Source organism: Haemorhous mexicanus, chromosome Z (genome assembly GCF_027477595.1).
Source record: "Haemorhous mexicanus isolate bHaeMex1 chromosome Z, bHaeMex1.pri, whole genome shotgun sequence".
Taxonomy (NCBI): domain Eukaryota; kingdom Metazoa; phylum Chordata; class Aves; order Passeriformes; family Fringillidae; genus Haemorhous; species Haemorhous mexicanus.
Window position 1 is genome coordinate 32,155,541 of NC_082381.1, and position 11,541 is coordinate 32,167,081.

Consider the following 11,541-nt stretch of genomic DNA (forward strand, 5'->3'; position numbering starts at 1 on the left):
GCCTCCTGAGAGATTCGGTGATTTTTTTTCTATTTATAGTATAAATAATTTGTTTCATGATAGAGAAAACGATGTTATGTGGGTTCACAAACATGTACAGCATGACAGAAGAAAAAGTACTAAACAAGAAAGGATGATAGAAACCAAACAAAGGGATGTGAAATCTTTGCTAAGGTTTGGTAACCTTTCTGTCGTTTGTTTAGAAGTTTCAGTGTGCATAAACAGTACTCCCAGAACTGTTGTATAGTAAGTGTTTGTAATAGTAATTACTTTGAAAGTTTGTTAATAATGTCAAGTTTTATAACCCCCAGTCCTTTGCATTTATTCTTGTTGGGAAGATCGGAATATAATGGTTTAATCATGGAAATTTTGACAAATATTTGAGAGCTTAGATTATGGTAGAATTTTGTGTATTAAGGTGATAAAAGAAAAGGTATGGATCTGGCAGTCAATTTGTTTCGACAAGTTGATATTACTTACTGACTTTGTTTCCTCCCCTTGTCTATACATGTCTTAGTAGAGGCTGTAGAAATTGTTAATCCATTTGAAGTTCCCTAAAATAAAGAAATGTAGTTTTTTTAATTGAGAGGCATTGTTAAGGGAAAGGCTTCTTGCATATTTGTCATGTTGCTGAAAAGTGACTAATGTTTTGCAGTCTGTGTCAGAATATGTGAGTTGATACTAAATTTGAAAAACATTTGATATGGACAAACAGAAAATGCATTAATAGTGCAGGGTGGGGAAGTTTTGTGTACAGTGAATTACTTAAGTACTGTGCTAAATTTGAGTTCTTGAAACATCAACATTGCCATTTTAACTGGAAATTTTCACTGTTCTTAATGTGAATGAGAGCCCATTGGCACATGCTGATGAGATTGTGGATGTTTTCTTCACAAGATGACTTGACTACTTTTTGTCTTAAATAGCCTGTAAAAACATACGTACATACATAAATGCATGTCCATGTCCGTACATACATGTATTCATATATACACACCTTTACTTAGTAAGGTAAGCTTTTTGGTAGAGGTATTTTTCTGCCCATTTAGAAGGAAAAATATGTGGATAGTTGGCTTCCTCTTTCCTCAGCTTTACCACTGACCTTTATTACAGTCTGCAGGAAGACTGAAAAATTGGCACCGACAGGCTTGATATCACCTTTCCTTTTGTGGTCTGTCAGAATTTCTAAATTGTTAGGAAATGAGACTTGACAGTTTGTATTATTAATTGGAGAACAATTTAACCATTTTATGACTGACTTCAATCTAATGCTTTACATCAGTTGATTCTCGTAATCTTTTAAGGTTGCATCTTTGGTTGGTGCTTAGGTTTTGGTTTCCTTTTTCCCCCGTACCCCAGAATGCTGTCACTTATGAAATGTCCTTACTGGGGGAATATAGAAAGTAGAGCCAACAAGGCATTAAAGCAGTTCTGTTTTCATGTTGACTGTAATTTTTATAATGAAGATTTACCAAAGATTGTGCTAAATGCAGTTGGCAGACCTGATTTGGCTGCACTGAATCTGAAAGAAACCTACTGTAACTGTTTTATTCAGCTCTGCCTGTGTTTTTTCCAGCTGTGACCAATGTCACTGTTGGTATTGAAAATACAAAAAGACAAGTATCATTTGCCAGATTAATATGTTAGAATTTTAGTTAAATACATTGACCACGTTTAATTCTCTAAACCCACTTGTTTTCTAACTGCTACATTTATTTTGCTAGCAAAGCGCAAGTATTTTTACTACAGTAAATTTGAAAACCATTTGGTACAAGTATTGTCTCCAAAGTAGTGCTTATTATCACTCTGAATAAATGGTTAGTTCTTATTACAGTTTTAGTAAGCAACAGCTGCCTAGCTTTATTTGAGATTTGGGCTTACACAGAAATTTGTCTTTTTTGTTATGATCCATAAATTGAATTTTCCAGTACTGCAACTAAATGTTATTTAGCTAGAATTAAAAGTTATTGCAACAGCTCTTTTGTGAAAATAGCCTCCTGACAGCTTTTGTAAAAATTCAAATTAATTGAAGAATGACAGTAAGACCCTAGAATTTTAATTTAGCTATGAAGTCACTCAATTATTTAATAATTTAATATCTGGCAACATTTTCTTGAGTAGCAATTTGCTGTTATATTTCAGACTCTTTTGAAAGAAAACTTGAGTAATGAAGGAAGATGGCCTATTTCATAGAATTCTGTCGAAGAAGTCTCTTAAGATTTTCAGATGTAAATTTACTTGTGTGAAAAGACAGTATGGGTCTGTGTCTCACTAAAAATGTCTTTCATAGTGTTATAACTTTTACATATTCAGGAAATTTTTTGCCCTTTCTTAGGTCTTTTTCAGAATCCTGAACACAGACCCAGCTGAACTTACACTAGTATTAAATTTACAGTCTTCATTATTTTCCCAAGGAATTATACAATTAATTAGAAGATAATTGAAAAAAAAAGTTATAATAAATACATGTTTTTGGCAAAGATAAAACTACAGTTACAAATTCCAGATCCACTGGTGTTTTTTTTTTCCAAAAGGAAAAGTGTTTCAAAACCAGTAAAGAAATATGTAAACAGCTACAGAGAGGTATTAGCTTACAGTTTGCCTTCCTAAGATTTGCATGCTAATGCAAGTGGTGCAGTTTACCATTTTCTTCTTGCTCTTTTTAGTGTCTGGTTCCTGCACTCACAGAAAGCAGAGACAAGATCTTTACATTCCACTTTAACTCAGGCTCAAAACACATGCTGTATTGATGAAAATTGTTATGAGAAATAAGAGAGAAGTAGAGCTTAGTGTTAAAGCTGTAGATGGGGGAGAAATTATCTGAATATAAACAGGTTAAAAAAGAAAACAAATGCATTATGGTTTAAAATGATAACTAGAGTTTAGAACCTTTCTAGTTACACTGTCTGCTTCAGACTTGATAGAAAAGCAGTGTTAGGCATATATTAAAAAATTCTTCCTTTTAGGAATCTTTTTTTTTTTTCATCCTTCTTTTTGAGAAATCTGTTCCAAACAGAAATCTGCTCCAAATCTTCCTCCAAACAGAATTTAGTACAACTTACCCTCATTCAAAAAAATACATACCATTTTTTATTGTCCTAGTTCAAAATGCTGGGAAAAAATTTTTACTGACGTGTTCTAAAGGCCAGTAATGTGCTTAACTAAAATACAATTTGTTTTCAGGTTAAAAGCTTTTTTCAATTAAATCTGTGTTCAATTTGTATATGTCATCATAATTAAGCTGCTAAATTCTTGGAATCTTCATCAGTTAATGTAATGTACTGATTTTCACTGTATTTCTGGGAAATTTTTACTAGGGAGTAAAAATACTATCATTTAGTCACTGGATTTCATTGTAATCTGTTGACCTGAGAAAAAAGTATTTTTTCAGAAATATGCATAGGCTGGCTTTTGAGATCTCTCATACTATGGACTGCTGGCTGCTCTGCGTGTACAGCAAATACAAGATTTGATAATGAAAACACTAAAGCTGCACAGGGAGAGAAATCTGAAGTACAGTAGCCATATTCTTCATCATTTCTCAGATTTATTCACATTCATAGTATATAAAACACAATAAATCTGTGTTTATCTACTTTTTTAGTAACAAAGAGAATATTTAACATCAAGCAAAAGTCTTCTCAATAGCTTGGAGTGTTACTTTGGGATATTGTTTGTTTTTGATACTGGGATCAGCTACCCATGAATCTGCTATGAGAGAAGTATATAATAATTTAAAAGGAAAAAAAGAGTATTTCTGGTCCCTGTAAGATGAATCTGTTGTTGGAAAAACATGGTACTGTGTTTGTATGTTATTCCAAAAAATCATATATTTGCTTCTGTTTTACACTGTGGATAAATTTGTCAAAGAAAACAGTAATAATTAGTTTACGTTTTACATGCCTTGTTGTAGAGGATATTATGTAAGGACTAGTAAAATAGATTGTGATATGTTTCTTAATCTGTTATGAATTTCCCTGTGACTTCTGCTTGTTGTGACTCCTGTTTCTGCAGGCTGCCTTGTATCGACTGAGTGGGGATTGGAATCCTTTACATGTGGATCCAAGTTTTGCTGCTCTTGGAGGTGAGCCGATGGGAATACCATTGTGTTAATATTTGGATGAAGGATAATGTAAATGTATTTTTATCTATTTTTCATTATTTACGTCTTTAACAACCTGGAAAAAGCAGTGCTTGTTTTATAGCTGTTCTTAGAGTCAGCAGTTAAATAACTTGAAAGTTCTGCATGACACTTCAATTTGAGGCATTGCTTCTTATAGCTAGAAATGGGGAATGGTGCTTGGAGTTTACTTAAAACGGAAGCATACTTTATAAGCTATTTTCCTTTAGATCTTGTTTTTTGCCGCTATCCTGTTTTCACAGTGTCTGTTTCATAAGCAGAAATAATTGACTATCAAAGCTTCTGAAGAAATCCCGTAAATTCTCTGATATGTAGTTCTTTCCATCTGAATAATTTTGAGATTATGTGGGTCTCAGTGGAACTTTTTGTTCTTCAATGTAGTCTTCTCTATCCCAATAAACCCAGGAGGGCAGGAGAGAGGGAGCTTGTTAGCACTTCTTTCCTTTAAGATTGCTTAACTACACCTCTTGCTAGTGCATTAGCTTGTTAATTTACAGAATTCTACATACTAAAGCACCTGATCAGAGACTGCACTAATTCTTGAAGAGATGCAATTAATGAAAAAGGGTGTTTTCTTGAAATCGTGTTGTAAAGTTATTTTTTCTGGCATATTTTCAGGCCTTGTAAGTAGTACAGTTTGTTTACTCTGGGAAGGCAGCAATTTGATTTACTTAAAAAATTTTCCTGAATATGTATGGCTTCATCATAAACATTATGTGAGCCTACTAATCTGTAACAATTAGTCTGTGGTTTCCTGATGAATTTTTTAATACGCAAGTATCATGGTATGGTGTTCTTATCAAGATAAATAGAGCAGAGCTATGTTTCCTTGTTCAGATCACACTTAACATACATTTGAAAATTATCTTTCATAAATGCATACTAATTCGTTTGTTAACTCAGTTTTGTATAATTCTATGTAAATTTGTGTTCATAAGTAATGATTGTCAAATACTAGGGTCCAAGAAGAGATTTCCCTGGTTTGTTAAAGCATTCTGTTTGTTATGATGGTTTGTTAATGATGATTATGGAGATGAGAAATACATGTTTATAATTGAAAACCCATTGTTTGGAATAATAATGATGATAATACTTTAAAAACCTAACAAAATAAGAGAAGTAGAGATCTTCTACCTGCTCAGACAAAGAGCACTGGCACATAGACAGGGAAAATGAAATTAATACTGTAGATAAGATGTCCCTTTGTCTCAACATAAAACTACTGTGCTGATATTGGAACTATGATAGTTCTGTACCTATACTAAATGCAAGTACTATCAAAGAAAAAATGACTGTGGAGGTAGTCCACAATTTTTTTTTCTAGGTGTGCAAATGTTTATTTTCCTTCAGATCTATTCACACACCTTCTTGTCATGTAACAATCTCTGGATGCTTTCCTTTACTGGTTCCCACCAGTGTGCATGGGAAGCATTCAGCATAATGCATTCAGGTCATTCCTGGATTATTGTTAAGACTTCATGTGGGTAATGTTTCAGAAGACATAAACTATGTGAAAATACCTGTTTATATTCTTGTGCCTTTATTCCTGTGTCTTGTGTTTCCAGATACTAGAAAGCAATATTTACTTTGATTTTGTTTCAGTCCAGATACAAAGAAACAGAATTTAGCTAATGGAATTTTTCTTCAACTATGCATTAGTTTTATAAAGAAAATAATGGGTAAAACAGGATTGAGTATATTTGGCTGTTTCTGAGTTCTGAATAGAGTGGGTGGTTTCCGGTTCTTGCATAGTGAATTGAACTGAGTTTTTAAAGAGCTAGATGTCACTATAACATTCTGAATGAGAGATACTGAAAACTGATGATGTTACAATAGTGCAGTAATCTGACTGCATGGTAACTTTGTGCTTTTAGAACAGTTCCCATTGTATACAAAATAGAGTGCAATTAAAAGTGTACATACTCAAACATTTTGTGGGAAAGAAATGACAAAGTGGTCAGGCTGGAATACTTAACAGTGAGACAACAGACCCATATTCCTTTAAGCCTGCCATTTTGTCCTGTCTTCTAATGTAATGTGACAAAATTTCTCTTTGTCACCCATAATTCTGCTAGCATTGTCCTTCCTTTGGTCTCGTAATTCCCATCTTTTCCAGCATTGAATCTTCCATGGCTTAACTTCAGCTTGCAACTAGTTAGCACACAGCCACCTGCTCATTCCTTACATCTCCCCTGCCTGTTTTTCCCTTCATTTCCCTTCCCTTTCCTCTCCCACCCCCACTCCTGGTGGGATGGAGAGTAGAGTTGCAGAGAAAAAAAGGTAAAACTTGTGGGTTGATATAAGAACACTTAAATAACTGAAGCAAAGTAAAATATTATATTAATAATACTAATGTTGCTGCTACTACTACAAATAATAATGAAAAGGAGAAGTGAAGAGTAAAACCCAAGAGAAGCAAGTGCACAACACATTTGCTTATCACTTGCTGACTGATGCCCAACCCATCCCCGAGCCATAATCAGTAGTTCCTGGCCAGCTTCCCCCAGTTTATATCCTGAGCATGAGGTTCTGCCACCTCTTTGGTGGCAGATCATAGGTCACAGAAGAGTGTTTGGCATATGTTAGACACTACTTAGCAACAGCTGAAACATCAGTGTATTTTCAGCATTACTGTCACACTAAATTCAGAGCACAGCACTGTACAAGCTACTAGAGAGGAAAATTCATTATAGCTCAGCCAAAGCTAGGATGGTGTCCTTGTGGCATTTTATTTCTGTCTTGATGGTGGCTTGTTTTCTTTTACATCTTCCGTTTCTTTGCTGGCTAGAATTTCTCCCGTCTCCTCTTTTTTTGTTTGTTTTGTTTTGCTTTTGGTTTGTCTTCCAGTTGTTGTTCCTTGAAAGAACATTTTGTGCTGTGTAGATGCAATGAGAAGTTGTTAAGAGCTCAAGAAAAACAGACCCTGTCAGACAAGAGTAGCATACAAGTTCTGGGCAAAGTGACTGGTTTCAGTGCCAGAGCTGGACAGCTCTGTCTGGGTTCCGTGGGCTGTTGCAAGTGTGATCAATTACTGTTTACCTGCCTTGTCAGGTCAGAACAACCTGTTAGAGGAATCAGAATATACAAGCAGCATCTTTATAACTTAACAGTTGCACTTCAGCAAATCTGAGGCCAGTTTTCAAAGGTTTATTTTGTCAGATTTTGACAGTAGTGGAAAAAGTTGCAACACTAATATAAAGCTTATCCTCTGCCAAGGTTGAGCTCCTGCTTCAAAGCATAGGAGTTTGAGGGAACTTGACAAAAATGTCAGTATAAAAAAAAAACAGAAAAACATTGCAAGTTTTCTTTTCTTGTCTTTTTTATTTTTATTTCTAAATAAAGGTAAATTAATCCTAAAGCTGAAGCAGGTATTGTATTAGGCGGCTTTGGCCAGCCATGAATAGGAATTCAAAATAGGACGTATCAAATAATCTTAGTATTGCCACTTTTTAATGATTACAGTACCTCTTACCCTTAATGTACATACTTATATTTAACTGCATGTCTGGTGTGCCTATGCATGCATACTAAAACAGATAATATCCTTGTTTTTTATTATGTCACCTCTATAGACTGGGACTAATTCTACTTCTGAGTCTCACAGAGCACAGGCAGTGCTAAGAGTCCAGCTTGTCACTGACCACTTTCCTTTGCCCAAAAGTAGAGGAAATAATAAATAATAACAGACACTTTTTTTGTTGAGATAAATTAGGTTAAAAAGGATTAAGAACACTAATGGAGGAAAATACTATGAATAAGGTATAGCTATTAATAGAAGCTGCATTCAAGGTCCTAATATTAAAAATGCTAAAATGTTACCTCTTTAAATAGGATTTAAGAAGCCTATACTTCATGGACTATGCACCTTTGGGTTCGCTGCTAGGAACGTTTTGAAGCAGTTTGCAAATAATGACGTGAACAGATTCAAGGCAATCAAGGTCTGTGTGTTCATTCTTTGCAGTAAATTTCCTGGATTTTTCTGTTTTAGTGCCAAAAGAAATCTTAAGTGTGGGGGAAGACTTTCATGATGTCTTAATTGCCAGAATTGCTTTTACTTACAGCTGTATGCATTTTAATGCCTCTTTTATGTTTGCTTAAATATTTAGGCTTTCTACATTGATAGTTGACTTAATTTTCCTCTTTTTTTCATTGTAGTTGAGCCAATGTGTTTAAGCTTTGCATTTACGTATAGTAGACAAATCTTTCTGCAAGCCCACTTTTTTTTTTTTCTTTTTTTTCTTTTAGGTTCGCTTTGCGAAGCCAGTCTATCCAGGGGAAACTTTGCAAACAGAAATGTGGAAGGAAGGAAATAGAGTCCATTTTCAGACCAAGGTCAGAACAATCTCTTCACTGTGGGCTTCAGAGAAAGATGTATTGGTTAAAAGACTGAGGATATGAGGGGGAGCAATAAAAGATGACTCTTTAAGCAGCACACCATTGGCAAAGGCTTTGTAAAGAAATGAAGTAAATAGAATGAAATAGTCTTACTTTATGGTGTCACTAACATTCTAATAGAAGTACCATTATAATCACTTAATACCCTTGTATTAAATGAGGACTCTTTTCATTGTGTTTGCATTTTTTGTGTTTTTCCACTGGGGAAAATGAAAAATATTAAAAAAAAGTTATCCTCAGGTCATCATAGTGTGTGCTTGTTTTCTGGAGTTACTCATAACTTTGTGTATTCATCTTTTTTTTTTTTAACATTTATTTGTCTTAATCGGCTCTTAACAGTTTATGCATGTAAGTGTGCTGCGGATTTAGCTTAGATTGTTAAATTTAAGCTGCAGCTACACAGAGCAGCTTCCTAAAAATGGAAATTTCATAGCAGTTGAACATAGTAACTACAATTAAACAGTTTACACTTTTATGAGATCTGAGTTTGCATTATTCTATTTTCTTTGGTCCTGCTAGTAACATTTTGTGTGGCTATCCTGTAATGGTTGTCTCCATGCCAACCTTACTGGGAACTTATTGGGAACTAAGGGTAAAACTCCAGGTAAAGGACAAAAAATAAAAGTGAATGTCTTCACTTATGTAGCATCATATGACATTTTCACTTTCTTTACCTATGATTTGATACTGGTATTTGTCAATATTTGCTTTGGCTTATGCAGTGAGAGTTACATTGCTTTGCTGCCCGAAGTTTTCAGCCTCATCTCCATAAAAATGTAGCCAGCTCTTGATTAGTGAGTAGGGCTGCAGGTATATTTGCAGCTGCATGGGGGATTGGGCAGGCAAAATCAAACAAGGAGAGTAATCATAGGAATGGAGGAATTCTGTATTCATGCAGCTTTCTGGGATATACCTTGACTGAAGGAGGCAAATTTTGTTTGAAGACCTGATGGGTGGTAGCGGCTACAAAATTTCAGAATGGTACCAATGCAGAGACTGCTGTGTATCTTCATTTCTTAGAAATCTTCATTTCTAATTGCTGGTAGAAAATGAGGTGGTTTGGTGCCTCAAGTGAGCTTTGAAAATAACTGTAGCTATATTTAAAAGGTAATATCACCCAATCCTGACAGAATCTAGAAGTTGTATGTTTACTTTTGATGGTTTCCATATACCATGTTAGTTAATAGAATTCATAATATGCTTCCAAGCCCTTCCAAATTTGTAAGCAGGGTGAGTTGTTCTGCTGTGTTTAAAGGCAAAATTTGTAATTATGCTTGGTTTAGTAATTGCTAATATGTAGAGTTTTGGTGAATTTTGCTAAGGATTTTTCTTCCACAATTTCGGAGTAACTCATTTTGGATAGAAATTACAAGGTTTAACAGGATTATAGTAGACCATCTTAAACAATTATGAGGTGTGCAAAGTTTTGTTTCTTATTGCATGTTGGATTTGTATGAACCAAATCCATCTTTGTGCTGAAATGAACTATGGTGAAATCAAACTATAGATGGACTTAAAGCTTTGAGAGGGTGGTTTGAATCCATTTTCAGCATTGTCTGAAGTGCAGTGGCAGCAGGTGATGAGCTGTTAGGCATGATTTGACTAATAGTTAATGTAGTGCAATAAACTAGGCTGTGATACTTGATATTTCTCCAGTTTGGCTATTTGTCATACACTTCTCTATATGCATTATCAATGCGTCAATTTGCTGTCTTCTGTTAGCTGCCATAAGTCAGTAGGGTTTGTCACATCCCTCAAAGAGAAAATACCAGATTGAAACCCATTTTCTAATCTGAAGTAACTATTTCAAAAAATTAAACTGGGGGGAATTCCAGTATTTTCCATCATTCTTTTTGTAATCTTCCTTGTTTGCAATCCTTAAAAAGCTGTTTCTAGTGCAAGTTGAAGTATAAGGCATGTGGAGATAGTGAAATTGTCTAAATGGACTCTTGACAACTGAATATCTACCTCAAGGAAAAACATTTTAGAACAATGTCTTTCTAAGAACTATTTATGAAGAAATATTGACAGCAACTTGTAACACTGGAGGTAAATAAGGTTTTTCAACTGTTTTGTGAGCAGAACACCAGCAATATATTTTGGTACAATTTCTCCAGATGAAAAGAATTATTTTTCTTGAAGAGTTGTTTGGAAAACATACTATAACAATTTGCCTCAAGACTACAGCACATTTATGAGGTGATTTTTTTCACTGTGTAACTTTTATGTTTTCTCTTACATCTCTGATTTTAAAATATCAGGAATACTCCTTAGATGCCCTTCTTTTGTGACTTTCTGCAAATAAATCATCTCTTTAATGTATTTTTCCCCCACTACAGATCAAGGAGACTGGAGAAGTTGCCATTGCAGGGGGCTATGTGGATCTAGTACCAGCCTTGGAAAAGCCTTCTGCTCGAGAGTCTCTGATGGTAGGTGGAAGCAATGGAAGTCTTAACTTGCGGAGAAGCACACTTTGGCTTTATTTTGGTGAAAAACACAGGAAAAATACTTAGGTCTCTTACCAATCTAATTTGCAGCATTCAGAGGAGTTACAAATTCAGAGACGCTAACATGTACATTGTTTAAGATACAGATGTTAATTGTTCTGTTTGAGAGGAAAATTCCAGTTGCTTACACTGGATGCTGATGTTTGTTGTGCTTGATGCTAATTGAACTCTCAGGATAAGCATTGTGCTGTATGTTGTAAAACAAGGAAGGGCATATACCAGTGAGGGCCACATGCATAGCTCAAAATAGAAATTATTTAGTGTAATTTGGATATGTAACTGTAGAACAATGCTTTTCTTATTTTTTTGTAGATGTTGAAGATCAAGCTCTGTGTAGGATGCAAAAATGTGTGGCCTTTCTCAGTTTTTTCAGAGACACAGGGAAAGGAGCAAGAAGGCATTAGCATAAGTGAAAATGGGATAACATGCTTACAGAAAAGAAGTTTCATTGCTGAATCATTTTGAAATAAGACTCTGAGAGCTGTTTATACTTGTGGT

General features: G+C 34.8%; 1 protein-coding gene across 1 annotated transcript in view; it reads left to right on the forward strand.

Moving 5' to 3' along the window:
* The window catches only part of HSD17B4 (hydroxysteroid 17-beta dehydrogenase 4), a 62,981-nt gene that overhangs the window by 36,653 nt on the left and 14,787 nt on the right, over positions 1-11,541 (forward strand). Inside the window, exons 18-21 of the mRNA XM_059873628.1 lie at positions 4,015-4,084; positions 7,973-8,079; positions 8,387-8,473; positions 10,876-10,965. Coding sequence (XP_059729611.1) covers positions 4,015-4,084; positions 7,973-8,079; positions 8,387-8,473; positions 10,876-10,965 — 354 coding nt within the window. The remainder of the gene's footprint in view (positions 1-4,014; positions 4,085-7,972; positions 8,080-8,386; positions 8,474-10,875; positions 10,966-11,541) is intronic.